Source organism: Bombus fervidus, chromosome 13 (genome assembly GCF_041682495.2).
Source record: "Bombus fervidus isolate BK054 chromosome 13, iyBomFerv1, whole genome shotgun sequence".
NCBI lineage: Eukaryota > Metazoa > Arthropoda > Insecta > Hymenoptera > Apidae > Bombus > Bombus fervidus.
The window spans coordinates 2,337,171-2,357,658 of NC_091529.1; the positions used below are offsets into that span (position 1 = coordinate 2,337,171).

At 33.1% G+C, this 20,488-nt stretch overlaps 2 protein-coding genes across 16 annotated transcripts in view; one reads left to right on the plus strand and one right to left on the minus strand.

The window, feature by feature from the left end:
- The window catches only part of Stac (C2 and C2B_Munc13-like domain-containing protein staccato), a 38,854-nt gene extending 23,305 nt beyond the window's left edge, over positions 1 to 15,549 (plus strand). For 7 of the 14 annotated variants that reach the window (XM_072015960.1, XM_072015954.1, XM_072015957.1 and 4 more), the window contains 16 exons: positions 6,061 to 6,225; positions 6,308 to 6,486; positions 6,997 to 7,041; positions 7,126 to 7,285; positions 7,666 to 8,189; positions 8,826 to 8,972; positions 9,060 to 9,197; positions 9,277 to 9,465; positions 9,551 to 9,845; positions 10,249 to 10,607; positions 10,854 to 11,043; positions 11,197 to 11,503; positions 12,318 to 12,398; positions 13,290 to 13,413; positions 13,961 to 14,154; positions 14,252 to 15,549. In XM_072015960.1, the coding sequence (XP_071872061.1) occupies positions 6,061 to 6,225; positions 6,308 to 6,486; positions 6,997 to 7,041; positions 7,126 to 7,285; positions 7,666 to 8,189; positions 8,826 to 8,972; positions 9,060 to 9,197; positions 9,277 to 9,465; positions 9,551 to 9,845; positions 10,249 to 10,607; positions 10,854 to 11,043; positions 11,197 to 11,503; positions 12,318 to 12,398; positions 13,290 to 13,413; positions 13,961 to 14,154; positions 14,252 to 14,346 (3,192 nt within the window). In that variant the 3' untranslated portion in view covers positions 14,347 to 15,549. Of the gene's footprint in view, positions 1 to 2,690; positions 4,640 to 6,060; positions 6,226 to 6,307; positions 6,487 to 6,996; positions 7,042 to 7,125; positions 7,286 to 7,665; positions 8,190 to 8,825; positions 8,973 to 9,059; positions 9,198 to 9,276; positions 9,466 to 9,550; positions 9,846 to 10,248; positions 10,608 to 10,853; positions 11,044 to 11,196; positions 11,504 to 12,317; positions 12,399 to 13,289; positions 13,414 to 13,960; positions 14,155 to 14,251 lie in introns of those variants that run through there. The other 7 variants (XM_072015968.1, XM_072015964.1, XM_072015963.1 and 4 more) reach the window with 7 other exon arrangements.
- Positions 1 to 20,488, minus strand: part of LOC139993855 (uncharacterized) — a 241,424-nt gene that overhangs the window by 17,349 nt on the left and 203,587 nt on the right. The gene's annotated exons all lie outside the window — the stretch shown is intronic.

Consider the following 20,488-nt stretch of genomic DNA (forward strand, 5'->3'; position numbering starts at 1 on the left):
TAAAAATTGTTAAAATTTCTCTAAAAAATCTTTGGAATTAACGATAACATTCCACCAACGTTAGCAACAAAAATCATTCGCGATTTGGCGAAACGAGCGCGATTCAATTTACCAAAATGCTTTACGCGAATTCTTATTCATTTCTGCGCTCAAAATTGTTAACATTCTCTGAAAAATCTTTGTAATTAACGATAATTCGTAACATTCCGCCAACATTAGATAGCAATAAAAATCATTCATGGCTCAGCGAAACGTCGTAGAGGCATCCGTCTCCGAAATTAATTCCTGTTCCCGTAGCAAAATAAATCCGGCTGGTACGTGGGCGGTCGAATTTAGACGAACTTGCATAATGCATCGTGAAAATCGGGCCTGGCCACGAAGGACGGGAACGTCGACGTCGGCGTCGTAGGCTATCTACGCGTGCCTCCTCCGGTCAATGAGCTAATTGCCGTGGTATATCAATTTTCATTGGGCGCAATTGTGCGAACACACGAATACGCATTGTGGTTGCACTTGTCCCGTGGGTCGCCTCAAACAGGATACGGCATAGTTTCCCTTTGTGCAGATTCATTGTCTTGTTTTCGCGTTTTCCATTGGTCAGGCAGTTAACCGAGCGACCAATGAGTACGCCAGATCTTCGGTATTTAAATTGCCGCCGTGCACGGCATAGAGAAATGGGCGAAAGAAATGTGAGACCGCGAGCAAATGTCGTGCATCTTTGTTCCGTTTCAGATTGAATTGTAATTTGAATGGGAAAGGAAATTGCTCTTCCTTTCTACTTAATAATTGACTTCTGTCGATGACCTCCTGGATTCGTTCTGTGATCCCAGCAAAATTTTAATCGTATCAATCGAATTTATATTATCTAAATATGTTGAAATTTTCTTGTAACGTCTTTCAAACTGCGTAACGTTATAGTTAAACTGTGGATTTTTATGTAAATTTGTATTCTTACGAACACGATTAGAGCGCTCTACATCCTCTGAATATCGTCCTTTACCTGTATATGTTTAATTGGATTTTGAGATACAAAGAGTCAAAAGTATTCGTATAGTTGATTTACTTTAGAGATAAAAACGGAAATATTATGTATGTTATTAAATATATTCAAATATATTTAACTACATATTATACAGAGATATTTAATCCGCAAATAGCATATAATATCATCAATCAATAGCATCTAAGTCAGTAAAACAAATATTATTCCCTCTCTAAGGCTCGATCAAGCCAAAAGGGCCAATGTTAGGCGAACCACAAAACGCGTACAAATAAATGGAATCTCATTGTCAGAGTCAATCGGTCTTGGCAACCACTAGTATGCGACGATGTTAAAGGCTATGGCCCAGTTTTTCTGATTCTCAGTGAGTCGCTGGTCCAAACGGATTTTCTATCTTTCTCATATATTCCTCCGTTTCATTAGATATAATCAGTTTCAAAGAGACTCTTCTCTGTTTAAGCCAACGACGAAGTATCTTGGTCGATTTACCAAGTCTTTTTACTACATTGAAGAAGAAGTTAGATAATTCAATTTGATGATTGAAAAAGATTTTGAAACTGTCACGATGAACGATTCTCTGTAAGTAGCAAAGGAGAAACAACTATTTTGGTCAGAAGTCGTCACGTTGACGACGTTCTTTTCAAGAGGTCGATCGAGAGGAACGCGCTAAAAAAAGAGTAACCTTAGAAATTTGTCTGCTACAAGACGAGCAGAACGAATGATTTACAAGTGATGCTTACGCAATGGAAAATCCAGAAAAATGTGGAATATAAGTGGTATCAGAGTAGATTCTGCGTTACCGGATTGCGGACTGAGAATGATGAGGTGAAGATTAAATATAAACTTAGCGAGAAATACTGATAAAAATTATTAACTCTCCGTGGTAGAAACTGTTTTTGTTTATCGCATTCTAAATGGTTAATTTTAAGGTAATTCCTAATAATGCTTGAAATAACAACAATAGCTTTCTATAAATAATAAATACGATTGCCTGGCAATGATCCATCGAAGATTAAATATAAATTAAGCTGAAAGTTTGTAATATCGAATTATTAAATATGAATTAGTTGAACTACACATATGGAACAATTTTTTGGAATAACTTTCTTGGGCTGAAATTTAATAAATAGTTTTATAATAGTCCTTTATAAGAAATAAATTTAATTGGATTATTATAAAAATGGTATCTGGCAGATTAAGTAGAAATCTTATAAAATAAACAAATAGAAAAATTTCAAAGACTGAAAGATTCTGATATTCACTTTTCGAGTATGAATCAGTTCTAAAGATATAGAACGATTTATTGAAATAAGTTACTTGAAATAACACTAAAAATATATAAAGTCTTCTATAAGTAACTCCATTTGATTATACAGACGGCTTATTGAAGAATAAATATAAATTAGCTGTGTTAAATATAAAAAAATATAAAATATTTCAAAAATATGAAACATGTATTGAAATGAGATTAGAAGAACATTGAATGTCCTTTTTATGATTAATGAATGAATGAATTATGATTGATGATGAACAGTTTCATAAAGAATTCATCGAGATTTCATAGAACATTGATAGAAAGTTCATGAATGATACATTTAGAAGTTAGAAATAACAATAGAAATAACAATAGAAATAACAATAGAAATAACAATAGAAATAACAATAAATTATGTATAGACTGAGATTTAAATTCAAGGCGACCATCGTTATTCAGCACAAGTTTTAATTATTCTTTTGTCTGGTCATACCACTTCTGAACCACTTTCTAAACAGGAAGGTGCATTTGTAACTCTCCATTTCGCTGAGTAATTAATTAAATGGACAAATTTAGCCGCTCTACATACTGAAATTAGGTCAATGCCGTGAGAAACATCACAGAGTTCCTCCATAAATTTCATCATATAACTAAAACTAAATCCTAAAACTATCCAAATTAATTTTTGATTTCGAAACCAAACTGCTGGTATACAGATAATCTCCAAAAATTTGTAAATTAAGATCTATTTTAAGGCCACTAGATTGAAATAAAACTATCTATCTATCTGTTTAGTTAATTTCCAGCGAATAATCGAATTTTGTTATACCGACTTCGAGAGAATAGGAAGGAATCTATCTCAATTCAATGAGTACATATTTTTTTTTATTTCATTGTTTATAATACTTATTTCTCTTACTATTTACTGGTCCTATGTTTGCAAAATCTTTCAAAGACAAGGAGATAATACAAATTTTATGCTTCGAAGTCTTCGTCAATGTTCGTTAATGGTCCACGATTTCGTTTTTCAAGTAATTAATTTTATCAATATATATTATGCTGTTTATTTATCTCAGCCATTTAGCAAGTATTAATAAATTCGATAAATTCGGATTTGCAAAATCTTCTAAACACAAAAAGGCCATTGATATTCCATTATCTATACTTCTATATTATCTTTGCCTTTCTTCAAACAACGTCCACGTTCTCGTAAGTTGGACTAGATACTCCTTTTCGATTATGCATACTGCATAAGCGCGCCCGAATAAACATACGTAGCACCGATAACAAAGGTCGCGGTCGTCGAAGTTCATCATCGGCCAACAATGTACTAGCATACGCTATGATTCTTGCTTTTTAGAGCAGTTCGATACTCGTCGTGTGCGCAGCACTTTCGAAACTTCGCCGATCCTCGAACATCCGTATCGACCCTCCTATTCTACCAAAATTATCTCAACCCAAAATGGAATAGTAAATATTTCGTCATTTTTCGATCATTTACATATAATTATTAAACTGCATATTTATACGCAATTTCATATTTTCATTTCATTGAAGAAATTGAATCTAAATTTGAGCCTACTGAATATCATAACAGATTTATTATTAAAAATTGAACAAGCTCGCGTCCCACGTTACGACTGGGCATTAGAATTTTACAAGATTGCAAGATTTTCGGAACTTACATATTAAAAAACTTTCGTTATAAATTATAACGTAATGTAACGTCACAAGAATTTCATAATAAATCGAATATTTTATATATGCATATATAAAATATATTTTGCATGTTCTGTACACGTCTGCACTTTCAAATTCCCTGTAAATGCATAAATATCCGTAGTCTGTTTATAATATTCATCTGTACCTTATTCCAGTCTGTACGTGATTATAAATCTATACCATCTGCACAGCGAGTGGTCATTCTAATTCAAAGATGAAAGTGTCAATAAGAGGAAGTGAGGTCTCGATCGAGTGTCAGTGTATAAACTATATTGTTCTTGGCTGACAGTTTGTTCGTTCTTTCGAAATCGTGTTTCGACATCGTTTAGGAGGAAACCTTGACAGTTGGTCGTGGCAATGAATGAAAGATTTTCTTCGAACAGAAGGTGCACAGAAAGCTCGGACGAATCAATGTTTACATCAGATGTTGAATGTATAAAAGTGTAGCATGTCGTGATACGTGATATTGGTTTTGTTCTTTGAAAGTTATCTAGAAGTGAAGTTTAACGAGATGAGATAGTATAGTGCTGAAAAATAAAAAAATGGTGAGCACCAACCCACCCCTGGGGGTGGCCACGCTGAATCGGGGAAGGAACACTTTCCGTGGCGTGCCCAAAGCGGAAATCGAGCGCAGAACCAATACTCTGCTCCAGGCTATGACGGTGAGTCTATTCGGTGAAGATTTCGGTTTATTGATAGAAATATTAAATACGATGGTGATATGTCATACGTATTGAAAATTTTGTGGTTGATATGATATAATGTATCATACAAATTTCATAATGTTTGACAGTAGAATTACTAACTTGATATACTAAAAAAATATATCACACACAGATAATTATAATAAAAGTGGTGTAATACAAATAAATAGGTACATAAGTATAATTTCATGTCAATAAAGGTCAACGATAATCTTATACAATATATTTTTATATCAATTAGCGAAATGTGAAATCCACGCTAATTTGCAACAAACAACTTTCAAGTATGAAAAACTTTCAACTTACAACGAGGATCTGTAAACTTGTACGAGTCTCGCAATTTTGTAAATCTTAATAAATATCATAACGTAGAATAAAAACTTTTTAGAAGCAATAAGAAGCTTTAAATTTTGCAAAGTTCACAATCTTGCAAATCTTCCTATAAATTTTATTACATAATATATTTGTTCAATTAAACAGCTGGATTTTTAATTCATTACGTAAAAGGAGAAATAATTTTCTCTGCATGTAAAAAGAAGAATGGTGAAAATAAAGTGGCTTTGAACTTCTGCGCAGTTCATTACTTCACTATATCTGAATTTGAAGGTGCCACTAATAAAAAAGTAAACAAAATTGTTCACACAATACGTATCTGTTCGTTGCCAATCATTTGCTCGATTGAAGCATGCGTTTAATGCTCCGGCTGAAGAACTTTGAACTGTGAGTATATCGTGCCACGAGCGACGCTTCGACAAACGACTAGCAGCTAAAATCTCCTCGCTGTCTCTTATCAACGCGTCTTGTGACTAGCAGATGGTACAATTATGTGTGACGTAAATCGATTGCACATTGTTCTCACATTATTTAATTATCAACATTTGTAAATCAATTGAAGGTTATTTGCAGATGTTTACGATACGTTTGAGAAGTAATTGCCCTTATATTTACAGAACTAAGTAAATACTTGTGTAACTTATTAATTTATTTTTTACAAAAGATTCGATAGAAATGTGTCCCATTTTATTAGATTGTGTAATATGTAGTTTCATTCACGTATCAGTGCTATGTTTTGTGGAATATTATAGATAATATGACATTACATATGTCAGCTGCAATGGACAATCATGTATTAAGTGTTAAAGAATGTCTATAATTATGCCATTTAGTGACAGTAATAGGGACAAAACGAATATTATCAATGTTTAGTAAAAGAATTTTTTACTATTGTTATATACAATGATTATACCACAAGGGAAGAAGAAGTCACATTTTATCTTTTTGTACCGAGTATCTAGATATTAAAATATTGTGTCCCGCTCACTCCTCTGTTAATATTTATATCTTTGACCTTAGTTTAGAACGTTTGATATTATCTGTAGATTGAGGAGCTCTATGCTGCTTTGGTGTTTATGACCCAACATCAAGTCGGTTACGACGTTTCTAAAGAGTGTGAATTGGAAACTCTGTTGAATTACCTTCAAAATGCGTTCAAAGTCGACAATGATATGCACGAGAGGGTTTTGCACGAGACGAAAAACATGGAGGTAAAAATTTCATCGCCAATTCTACGTGTCAATATTTCAACAAATTATAAAATTGTAAGTCAATTATTTATAATTTATATAGCCACCAGAAATGCATTTGAACGTCGAAGTGATCGAAGCCAAAGAACTTGTGTCGAAAGATTCTAATGGTAAAAGCGACCCTTTTTGCGCTCTGTACCTCGAATCTGCTCCCACGAGGAGATACAACACTGCCGTGAAAACATCCACACTGAGCCCAGTGTGGGAGGAACACTTCGAACTGTGAGTTGACAGACGTATGTTTGTTTAAAGCGAAGTTTGAGAAAATATTGTTTGACAAGAATTATACTTTTTTCCTTATATGAATCGTCCAGAAGGCATACATTGGAAGAGTAGAAAAATAATGGTGTTACGAATATTATTTATTAAAATTTACCATAATTTACCTATTTATTAAAAATACTAGAAATTTACGATTATTCATTCCATTTTTTATAATAAATAATCTTGCGGATATACGTAATTCCTTTTTTGAGAAGTTGGATGCTAGTCACGTATTATAATAATTAAATTAATATTAGCATTATCTAATACATATTACATTATTATCATTATTTTCATGAGTAAATAATCAAATATTTGAAATAGTGCTGAATTTTAATTCATAGGCCAATAAAGTATACCATATTAAATTTGGGTGAAATATAATATAAGGTGTTAGAATCTATTAGATTAAATTTCGGCACTGTAATGCATAAATTGTAATATAACTTCAATCATGATTTCTTGTAGCCCTCTAGAGGACCCAGAAAACGACGTACTGTATCTAGAAGTGTGGTAAGTTCATATCGAAGACTATAATTGGAGTAAAATTTCTTAACAACATGTTTAGATATTATCTTTTTATTCCTCGATTTAAAGGGACTTTGACGCTGCTGAAACAGTTCCTGAGAAAATGAGTAAAGTAAAAGATGTGAAGGGTGTTCGAGGACTGGTAAAACTAGCGAAGGAAATCGCAGTTACTGCCACTACTGGTTGCCATGATAACGAATTCATCGGTCGCTGTAGGATACCTTTGAAGGTATATAAAGTAATCAAACATCCCTGTCATTATTTAACTTCTACTCTAAGTTTGCTTAAATTCATCATCTGATTTATCACTAAAAATCTAGTTTAATTATCAGTAGTTTATATAGGAGTTTTACTTACTTTCTTTTTTAAATCAGAAACTACTCGCTAAAAAAATGTTAACTAGAATTCAAATCGTAAGAAGCTTTTAATCTTCGTTTAATCACAGATCAAGAACTATTTCGTTTCATAGAACTATTACATTCCTTAGAAGATTCTTCAGATAATTTACATTAAAGTCTACTACAGATGAATTTTTCATAACATATCAATTCTTATTAGTGCATTAACAAACTATGAATCTACTAAGACTGATTTCTCGTTCAATATCAGGACATACCAACAACAGGCCACACAATGTGGTATTCCCTCGAGAAGAAGAACAAATCAAAACGACGTGGTGTAGTAAAACTAAGGCTGGCTTTCAGCGCCGAGCACAATGCACAGGTGGCCGCACAAGAGTACAGACACCTGATCAGGGTGCTATTGTTATACGAAATAGAGACCCAGAAAATAGAGAAATACTGTTGGTGCGGTCGATGGTCAGCGCCAGCGGAAGTTCTTCTTCTTCAGCACAGTGCTCAACGTGGTTTACTAGCCAGAAACGTGACGCTAGCTCAATGGATAGAATATTCAAGGATCCACCAAGAACATCCGTTAAACTTTACTGTCTTCAATAAATTAGCGATCGACCTTCTGAGGCCCATGGAGAATGGTCTTTTCTCAGTAGACGAAACAAGATTATTTTGGGACGCCACGAAGAAGTTATTATACTCGTGTCTGAACAGTATTCGCAAGATCAGGAGGCTCACAATTGGAGACAAGAACGCCATGACACAGTTGTCCGCAATTTTGGGGTGATTATTAATAAACTATGTGAATCCTAAGTACAGAATTTCCGTGTTAGCTGTTCGTAATGTGGGATCGTATCTGATCAACTATCAAGGAAAATAGAATTCTAGAGAATTGGTATATTTCGTTTGCATTGAATGCGAATAAAGTAGAGATCCAGTTCAAAAATTTTAGAACAGTTGCTATATTAGCTGTAAATTGGAAAAAGTTTAATACATAATCTACGTTAAACGTTAAAGTTCTACTAGAAATAAAAGATGCTCTAAGATTATTAACCAGAACCTTACGTAATTTCTCACGTAATACTTCACGTAGAACCGATTCAAAATCTGTTAAAACAATTCTTACAGAATACTCGTTTATACAAAGAGATTAAATTTTGTACTTTATTATCACAATCTAAAAGAAAATTTTAAGAGCTTCAATTAATATGATTTTAAGAAATAAAATTATCAGATAATATAAGAAATTACAAGCGTGTACTAATGTAAAGAATAAGAAGTTAAGTTAAACATAGAAATCAAATACTTTAAGAGGATAGCAATGATCGGCTAGCAAAGACATTACTGTATTTGCGTTCAAAAGTTTATGGAAACAGTCAATATTCGAGGTTTTCAAAGCGAATTTTTCTGTTTCATTAGAATTCTGTCGTCGATTTCGTCCCTTAAAGTGCCTGAAGACATTAATCTATTTCCTGCAAAAATGTATCCCTGGTTTCCAGACCCTGACGAAACACTAAGTGTCCTTCAAGCTTTAGAGTACACTGTTGAACAGGGTGGTATCGAATGGTGAGCGTTTGTACAATTTTAAGAAAACATTAAAACTTATAAATAGCGAATTAAATAATTAAACATTTTATTTCTGTGATATTTTAGGTTTGACCATATATTGAATAATAATTTCCCGGAAAATGAATCAGACGAAGATGCGCTGAAGTATCACATCAAAGTGATTCAACTTGTTAGAGCAGATTTACAAAATGCTATTGACAATTACGATAAGCTGTTTATCAAGTGAGAATTAAAAATCTTTTAGACAGAATTTAAGCATGATGTTGAATATTGTTTGAAATTAATTCCATTGTAATTTCAGACGAATTAATTTTCCTTATGCAAGATGTCTGTACATGATGTACGAGAAGAGGATCAGTGATATATGTATGATTGTTATAGAGGATGTCTGCGGCAGGTTGAAGAGAATTGAAATTGAAAACGCCGATGTGGAATTAAATCTGGGAACGACTTTGTTCGAACTGTATCTTGCGTTGCAGAGATACGTTATGTAAGTCGTTATGTATTCTGTATATAATTTTTTCGCTGCCAATATTCTAATATTCAGAAGTAATTATAAAATATAATTTTTTTAGCCTTGGCCAAGTGCTATGCGCCGAAGGGCAGCTGGAAGAGATGAAAGTACAGACTTACTACAACTGGTTTAGAGCTGGTGTGGCACATTGGCTCGATATAGCGGTGTACAAGGCCCTAAAACGAATAGACAGAGCTGTGGAGTTTGACACGTTGCAAGCAGTCGATAACTCCGTCCAATACAGCTCAAGTGCCGTGGATACATTAACGATATTCTACCAAATCAAAGTCTTTTGGACACAACTCGCATGGCCGGACACGGAAGGATCCTACACTTTCATTGCCAAAATTATAGACGTAAGTCCATAAAGAACGACTTTTTGATCGAAAGATTTTCAAATATTTATTTCTTATTTTGCTACATACGTGCATATCTTAAGATCCAGATACAATCCAAAATCCATATTAAATTGTATTGGCAGTCCTAGCTCTAATTTTCTAATATTACCTATGTTCGTGAGAAGTGATTCGAACTTCGTCTTTCTTATTACGAAATAAAAATTTCATAGTAATTCTACTATGGAAAATACATTTGATACCTATACACGTAATATACCATAAACCTACAGACTCTTTTCTCAGAAAACTCCTAAACTGTACGAGTTAATTGTATCTTAGTATAGCTATTAATGAAAGAAAAGTACAAACTTTGAAAATATTTTGTATTTCCTGAAAAATATATCGCGTTATATATTTTTAGGATATCTGCAAATGTTCTATCGCATACGCAGATAAAATGGCGAAGAAGGCGGAATTGACCACGGAATTGGAACAGTTGTCAGAAAGTAGCGTGTACGAAAGGAGGTTCTCCGTATCAACGGCGTGGTGTTTCGCGATCAATAATATCGATTACATTAGAACGTCAATTGCGCCATTAGCCAACGATCTAGGACTTCAGAACATTGTGGACGAGCTAGCGGAAAAGAAAACCCAAGAAGACGCAGACAGATGTAAACAGACGCTTCAGCTGATCATCGATAATGCCACTGACACTGTTAAGAACAAGATTATAGAACTTTTACAAGTCGTCGCGGATAAGATGTCTCCTGCCATGAACAGGTAACTACAGCAAACTTTTCACATTTTATGTAATCCCAATTATCAAAACTTATAGGATAAACGGTTCATAAGTTCGCTAATTTTTCTCGCTGTCTATTATTTTACGTTCCATATATATTTTACTCCCATAGTTCACGTTCATATAAATGGATTTAATTTAAAAAATTTAACAAATTTCGTTCCATTAAATGAAGTTCTACCGTATTTAATTTCTCATTAATTGTTACCTTTATAATTTGGATAAAGGTATCTCATGGAGGGGGCAGAGTTGATAGACACGACCAGCAATACCATGGATCGACTTCTACAATATCTTGATAGTAACTTATCGACGTTGCACGATTATCTTAATGAAGACAATTTTGAGAGGATCTTGCATGTTATTTGGGACACGCTATCGGAAAGCTTATATCAATTAGTACATAATAACCTAGAGGTACTAGAAACTATTCTTCGTCATTCTTTTATTATTTTCTCCAATTATTTTTCCCTCTTCAAACGATCTTACTCTTATATAAATGGCAAGAAAATGGTTTTTAGTAATTTGCGTATCGAAAAAGTATGAAAGCTGAAAATCTTTGCATTTCAGAGAAGAAGGCCACCATCGTTTTATTCGAACCTCCATCGCACTCTGCATACCCTCATTCGATATTTTAACGTTGGAGCTGACGAGACAGCAAACGTGAAAGTTCTGGAAAAGATCGAGCACCTTCTGGAGCTCCACGGCCTGGAGACAGCTGAACTGATACATCGTTACCATCAGGAACGAATAAAGGAACAAAACGAGTTGGAAGAATCCGAGTACGGACAGATCACCGTGAAGGCGCAGTTCGTGGATAATTCGTTGAACATTCAGATATTGAACGCGAGGAAATTACGACCAGTCGACAGTAACGGTAAGAGAAGAAAAATTGACATCATTTTCTAAAGAACATTTGAATTCGAAGTTACAATTTAAGGCATGAATGCTAAAAATAAGATTTTAAGCGAGACATAATTTATTATACACCTTTTAATTTCTACTGGTGGTTCTGATGAAGCGAAAATTGCGATTATCTTTGGAATTTATAGAATACAAAAGAGTTTGATTTGAGATTTAAATATTGTTTCCACTGTACGACGTCTTTTTGATAACTAAATATTTTAGCAAATCAATTGTCACATATGTATCATATAGAATGTATAAAAATATTGAATGATTTATTCGTAGAAAAGTTAATGCTATAGATAATTGTTACCGATGACATATTTATTATCTATAGACGGAATACATAGAAAACTAATGTGCATTTAAAAATTACAAAGCAAACGTAATTAATTCATGAAAAATTCTTTACTGTAATATTTATAATTTGTTATCTACAAAATTAACTGTACGTAGATCAAGTACCTTTTATTTCTTTATTTAGTTAGAAAAAGAAATTTATTAAGAGAATTTCTTCCAGAAATTTTGCAAAACCGTTTAATTAAAAAATGATAATCGCATCAGTCTTTCTATGAGCATCACTCAATACGTTATACTGAACCATCAAAGAGAAGCAGAATTGCACACATCGATAGATAAAACGCAAAGCTCCATCATCAACGTAAATTAAACTTAGATTTTCATTTTGTAGCTCGTTAACGTTTGCTTGTTTCACTGTAAATCGGTTACGGGAATGAGCGGGTGGTTCGCGACAAAGAGAATGACCTTTTCTTTCGATTTTGTAGGCGATTTGGTAGGCAAGGTGTCTACTCTCAAGCACAAGCTTCATACAAAATCTAAACAAAGACTGAAAGAAGGGAAGACAAGTATGTAAACCGTGGATGTCAAATAAAGAAATAAAAAAAAAACACGCTCTTCCTCATCACTGTTAAAATTAGAATTTCTCATGCCTGCCCTCGCGATAATTAGACTTCCAGATTTGCATGAATACGGCTGACCAAACTGTTATATTACATTTTCTGTTACTATGTATTTGTAGCTAGAGAATGTACGAGTATTTTGGCATATCAAATAATTTCCCTAAGTTAGAAACATGCAATTGATCACGAGTGATGCAAACTTCTATAAGGTTCCAAACATAACAAATAATATAAAAGTTATTTAATGAATGTTTAGCCGTTGTAAAATGTGTGTTCTTTCGTTTGTTATGTCATATTAAATTGCTGCATAAGTTCTGTATATGTTCATCAAAGTAGAAATTTACAAATTCGATTTACGACATTTATCCGCGTAAATGTTACCTTATATCTTTATTTTATAAATATCATTTTATAAATACGAAACACCATTCTCATAAAATGATTTTATCGTAAACTGTCTATTTGAAACTGTTTTTCTTGTCAACTTGTCTTCTTATCTTCAGAAATCGATATTACTTTGTCACCAACCTAATAAAAATCCTTCTGAGTGGATAATTATTGACAGATTTGAATGGACTAGTGAGAATAGTTCATGTCGATTTACGTAGCAATATTATATTTATTATAACATTGATAGCATGTTTATATGAACGAAACGACGAAGAAAATTTATGCAGCAACTTAATATATTAAATGTTGTTGACACTGTGGAACCTCATAGACAAAAGACCCATCAAGAATACAGACAGTCACCTTTCATCGTGCATGAGCCTATATCGGGGTCTTTCTGGTGTTTCGAAAGAACAGCTTGAAAATACTGTTCTGTCTATCTTCCAGGTAGTTGTGATTCATATGTGAAGGTGAAGCTACTTCCGGAGGAAAAGTTCGCCGACGTAAAATTGCCTAAGACGCATGTGCAAAAGGAAAATCTCTATCCGCTGTACGATGAAATTTTCAACATGTGAGTAATAGTCAACGTTTCTTTTTCGATAGAGAATAGATCGTTGGAAACATTATATGTAAATATTATATTATACCAATTCATAATAGATATATGTATAATGCGTAGAAATATTAAGAAAATTGAATACATAAACAAGATATAGATTGTGGACGAAAATATTATATAAACAGAGAAGAGTTGATTCTCTATGCAAAAATAAATCAAAAGTATAAAATTAAATTTCTTCATCCGTAGCTTATTTTTCAAGAATATCGATTTTGAAAATCTTACTTGCATAGATGATATACAATTTGTCGAAAGACAAGAAAAAGATCAAACGTTATAATATCAATCTGGCATTTTAGTAATACAATATGTAAGTACGTTTGTAAATGAAAAGTAAACTTCGGATACAAAAATTTTTATTTTTACATATTTTACTTCCTTTTCCATAACAGACCACCTTTCGCCTAATTTTATAATATTTCAGGAACACCATGTTATTATTCTCCAAAATGTTATTCATTTCCAAAATTTCCGATTTAACTAATGTAAATACTTTCAGACCCCTAACAAGCGAACAAAGAGCCACAGAAAACGCAATCGTAGTTTTCGAACTAAAGGACAAAGATTTTCTTCGATCGAGATTCATGGCAGAGGCTTTCCTACCATTCAGCGAAATTCCTGAAACGGGACCAGATCGAGGAATCGAGTCTCTCGACCAAATTCACTTGAATCTTTCACGTCCTACAAGGAAAAGTAGGTTTTCTTTACTTTTCCTCTAATCATAACTAACTAATTCCCTTTATCTAATCTACTTTTATCTCTTACATTTTGATTGTTATTCTATGTTCAGGTACGGACGTAATTCAAGCGTTAGAACACAGAAAGGGAGACAATCAGGCGACAGAGTTCTTATCGAAGCTCAGTTCTAAGGCTGAACGAAAATAATCGTTATCACTCGTAGGAAAAGCGATTGAAATTATTTTCTATGTCATATAACAACGAAGCAACGTTCCGAATATCGAACTGATGCTACTAAATGAATAAAAATGAAGGAATTGTTAATTTTACGAGATACGTAATTTAACTTAATACATGAATCGTTAAATTGTTTTATTACTAAAGTTTAAGACAATTTTACATCGTCACTATTTTTGTAATTAATTTATCTCAAACCATTTCACAAGAAAACTTGATACGTAATAAGCATTTCTTAAAATCTTTAACATCAGACATATGAAGTTACTTAAAGGATTTTTGTTATTTTAATTATTACGTTAACAGCTACAAATTTTGTAATTTATTAAAATCAATATTTTTAATTGTTCATGAGTCGGTGCGTTGATCATTTTATCATATGAAATTAAATAAATTAGCTAGTCCACGAGGAACAGAATGCAAAGAAATAATGAACTATTTTTATAAAGTTTTCATAAGTATAGGTACGCTGTTTTTAACAGCTAATACCCATTTCTAGGCTGTGTATCGCTTCGAATATCAAACATCAAATGTATTTTCCTTCGCGAGGCACAAAATGTCGCATTTCAAGACTAGGAAAACTGTAAGGCTGAGTAAGTACTACTTACGAGCAACATTGCTATTTACCATTAAGTCCAAAATACACGTAATTGCAATAAATACGAATCAAAAGAGTTTCTGACAAGAAAACCAGCGAATAAGAAAAAATCAAAATGATGTTTGTAACATACGTGTAGATAGAATTGCTACTATAAATCGAACGCATATATGTTTTATACGATGTTGTTTACGATGTATGTATAACGAAAGTATATGTTTTATCTAGTATTATTATCTTTGTCGAATCGATGAATTCAGAAGGAAATCGCGGTCGAGAAATTTGTTATCGAGAGATTCTGAGTACTCTTTGTTTATCAAACTATGCTTCATAATATTCCGTAGAATATCACGAAGTTTATAAAATATATAAAATGAAACTTTTTCAACATTTTTTATTATGCGTTATTCAAATTTGGAGAAATTAATCATGTTATTAGTTCAGGAAGTTATTTTATTCACAGAATAGACAAAGAGTAATCATAATATTATTGTTTTAAATATTATCTATATTTGTACGCGAAGCAACTCAAAGTTACGAAATGTAATGAACGTTGAATAAATTATTAAAACATATTAACACGAGCATTGTTATTTTCGTGAGGGCTGCTTAAAAATTCTATAATACCCGATTAATTTCTCGAATTGTAACAAGTTATTATTAAATTCATCTGTTATTTACGAAAGGAATTCCACACTGTGCGCGTGGTTAATGTTTTCTCGGTCCTCGTTCCTGTCTACGTGGAATGCGTTCTGTTTAAAATTACATGCACTTTATTCAGTTTGCGTGCTCGGCAACACAGTTGGAATCGATTATTCTCTTGAATTCCATTCGCAGAAATGTTAAAATTTCATTAGTTGCACTACAGAGGTCTACTATATCATCCGCTGCTCATAAAGATCTCAACAAAGATCCCCAATATTAAATATTTTCATCCCAATTTTTTAGGAATATTCTCCAGTTCCTTATATAATTCGTATTCTAATTAAAAATATTTATTTTATTTGTATCAATGTATTTAAGTTCCATTAAAATAAAATTTTTCACGCTCTTTTCTATTTTAGTTTGTAATGGATAGATTATAATGAAGGATTTATTTGTGTTTACCAATTCATTTAAATAATAAATTTGATCAAAATAATATATTTTATTTCGCTCGTTATCTTCAAGTCTTTCAAAATACAACATTTCATGTTCTTTCTCAAAAATTTCATTTGATAATGAATAGGTGTCGTTATCATAGAAGATACATATATTTGTGTTTATCAATCGAGTTAAGTGATAGGTTTATTTAAAATCATGATACGATTGTGTGTCTATTGTGAATAGATTGATTGCAGTTTTCTTTTCAGTACACAATTCAATTTTTATCTTACCACTTCGCGATCACGTTACCGATACTGATGTGCAGGAAATAGGCTAGTACCACAATGCGTCATCATCGAAGACTGGAAGAGGGAGCTGAAATATCGAAAACGAACTTATATACTCGAGATTATACCGTTTTTTGTTACTTTAATCTTAATTTTATCTTGTATAACTTTTCTTTCAAACATATCACATGGAGAATTTATTTTATGATAAAATGATTTTAATGAAAAACGTTAAATGTTAACTAAATATTCCTTATGTATTCAATGGTATATATATATCTGATATTTTAAATGATTCTTTAATATTCTTTAATAAATACATAAAAATTCCGTAAACACAACATTATCATAAAATATAGATAAAGTAGCTTATTTATTGTTCTGTCACAATACATAATTTTTACACAATAAATTTTTTAAGAGTAATAGATATTTCAGAAACACAAAAGGAATTCCTGCGATTGAGAAAAGAATTAAGAATTAAACGATTGTGAAGTTTATCATAATGTTATAAACATGTCAATATTTTCGAACTTTAGAAAATCGTAAGGTATAGGATGTGACGGAAAATATATTTAAGCAAATCTCGATATTGAGAAACAGAATTCAATAATGTAGATTACTTGAGAAAAGATTACAAATGTGATATATTGCGCTAGCGCAATGTAGACGGTTAATGGGTCAAATGACAAGATTTAACAATCATGAATAAATGTATGACTTCCCTTAGCGATAATTAACCCAGTGTTATTTTTCCAAACAAGAATCATGTTGAAAACCCAATATTGCGTGGCAAATGCGTGTAACTCGGATTACTTAATTGACTCTATTTCGTAACACGTTATCTCGTTATCATAGCCCTTTGCGTTGATGATTCAGTGGCGTGCAGAAAGTCATCTACGTAACTCTTACAGCTACAGGTGCACGCAATGCGAACTAATATTGCAATTTTCTATTATAGCTCCATTTCCCCTTCTCCTTTTTATCTTTTCTATACATATGTATCACAGAAAACGAAAAGAGAAAAAAAAGAAGATACGAAGGCTATAGGGGAGGACGATGATAGGTCATACACCTTCTATCTTTTAATGTACATAATTTTAAAATTCAATACACTATGTGTAAGTATATCCATCTCAATGAGTTTCATATTATCCAAACTATATTTTCATTTATCTTAGGATTAAATATGTGTTTTTGTTATCCGTCTGTTCTTGAGCATATTGAAAATATCGATAGTAGTCTTGCCAAGTGACATAAAAATTAGAAAATCGACAAACTTATCGTGTCTTCCTGTGTGATCTTTAGACGTATAATATGTAAAGGTCCCTCCAATCGAAATGTTACAGAAAATGGATATGACAATTTTATTAATAAGATACTCTGCAAAAATATATAACGAGGAATATGCTCGGATAATCGGATACATGTTAATAGAAGTAAAATGAGGTTTGCCTTTTGGCGTATTAATTAAAATACGCAAACAAAGGTTCCCCTTAATGATCACGTCGATAGCATAGACACTGTACCTCATTCGAACTGCGACGCTGGACCCCAGTAATTGCATATAATGAAATCTATGGCATCGTTTTAAAGAAAGACCGGAAAAACTGTTTAAAATTCAAATGAATGCGGCCCGCCGCGGTCAATGCAAACAGAGCGCAATAACCGGCGCTCACTTTTCGATCGAGTTTCGGAAGTTTTATGCGCGAAGCAACGATGGCTCTCCGCTTTAATTGCCTTACAATTGATTTCATATTACTCCGATTGAGTTTGCTTCGTACCGATACTTCGATTACATTCCGAAAGGAGCATCCCTCAAAAGTTACGAAATTAGATATCATTCGGTTTTGTGATCAAGAAAATTGTGCGAATAATAAAATCTTCAATGAAAAGAAGGAAGCTTGCGGGATTGCTTTACGTACATATGTGTATATATAAGCAAAGTACGTATGAGTATACATTGAATAAAATTTGAATACATCACAATATGGAAGTACATGTCACATCATCGTACCTTGTTTTGTGCACTTTGTATTTAAAAAAAAAATCAAACGATGATTGTCTGAATTTAGCAATTGGAAAAATTACAAAAAATGTAGTTTAATATAGAAATGATCAGTAATCATGAATAGGAAGGAAATTCCTTCTTATTGTTGTAATAATCTACGGTTGCAGTGTAGATAGGATATCTTCAAGAGAATAGTGAGAAATTATGAAATTTATCCTTGAGACCAGATAGCGATAGATTTTTATTTAATCCAGTAACTACAAAATGATATAAAGGAAAAATTTAGTAAAATGAAAAATTTCAAAGGAGTAACGTAATAATTTAGGATCAAATCTTAAAAAATCTCAAAGAAAAAAATCTTAACGTCGTCAAGGAATTGAAACAATTTTAGAAAATAATATGTAATAAATAATAAAATATTTTTAAGCATGGAATGATCTAATATCTGAAGAATTTACGAAAAATTAAGAAAAATTGTCCTAAAAAACAATAAATTATATTATTTGTTAGTAAATACTATTAGGATAAAAATATTTTAAATATTTCAAAACATAAAATGACATAGTAAATAGCTTTAAATTTCCTCCTAATATTTTTATTCTGACATTAAGGTAATGTACAGATCTGTGAATCTGTGAACACAATCACAAACAAACATAAAAGGATAAAACTGCGCCGTTATATAAGACATACGAGGTACATACTTTACATAAATATCATTATTAATAACTCAAGACGAAACTCCGCGCCACGGTTAACTTTCCGCCCCTGTCCATGACTCGACGATGCACCGGATACTTTCTTGTCTCGATGTTTATTAAAATTTTCGGTGCACCGCCGGAGACGAAGGACCCTTTTTGTCATGCATAACCTCGCTTGTGGCTCAAAGGGAAGCTTCTAAAAACGAAGATCGTGTGCCTGTGCAGAAAAAAAGGAGAAAAGAAGGAAAAAAACGGGTTGCCACTTTCGCGGAGGAGCCGCCTCCTGTAACGGAATGCGAAGTTTCGTCGCGACAGAGTGTCCTTAAACGAAACTTTTCGGTCGCCGGAGATAACCTCGGATTATTACGCGGAACTTTTCGGCGTAGACAGCCAGAGGAATATCTCTGGCGATATATATTTATGCATAAAGTGTTTTTTTAGAAATCACGTTGCTACTCGCTTGCAATCATTTTGACTACTTGAAATCCTCGAAAATATTGACACGAATTATGTTCAGTCATATCGTGAACGATATTCAAGGAGTGTTTTGTCAGGTGTTCAGAGAGATCGTTAGAACGATATACACAGGACATGATTTGGAATGCACTACCGCTTTTATCTGGTCGTTAGTCATCAATTTTTTCCCGTAATTGACAGTCGGCAGCCGCTGGACTCGCGTGTAACGGATCCAGTTATATCAAGTAGCTTTTCACGCGATCAATTGGAAATCTTGTATACATTCGAGTCGGATCTTGATTTAGTTTACAGTACATACATAGGCTACTGAAAATGACGTTGTTCGCATTTGATAAGGATTTTATCGGCTCTAATCACTTTCGCGTTTTTTCAACCCCGTTCGATCGAGGAACTTCGCGACGAACGAAGCGATAGGAGATCGCTGTTTTTACCGGTGCATGATGAAACGGAGATATACATGTATATCGAGTTCCTTGCCACGACATTTTTCTACCCGGTACACGATACGGCACAGATAAGTCGTATGCTCGGCTACCTTCAGATCTGATACGCGAAACAATAATAAAGTATGTCAGGAACGTCACGGTGCAATCTTCCACGATAAATAATCTCTCGGAGAAACGACGATGAATCGCTGAGTAAAATTTGCATGGCGGATACACGATGTTCCGAGGAATAAGAAAATTCTCTGAACAGAGTATATTTCTCGTTGGATCTCCGTTATTTACATACGTTTTGTTTGCCACACACCGATATTGCATAACAGTGTGTACGAGCGTAGATCCAGCAGTACAAATATGAGACAATTAAGGAGCTCGAGACGTGCAGATAAACTCGTAATTACAGTGACGAAGAAACGCGATAGCCATAGAACGGTCGCTTCCACTGGATGTCTGTTTTCACTATTAGCTGGGGACAATTTAACGACGTTAAACAGAACTTTAGATAACGT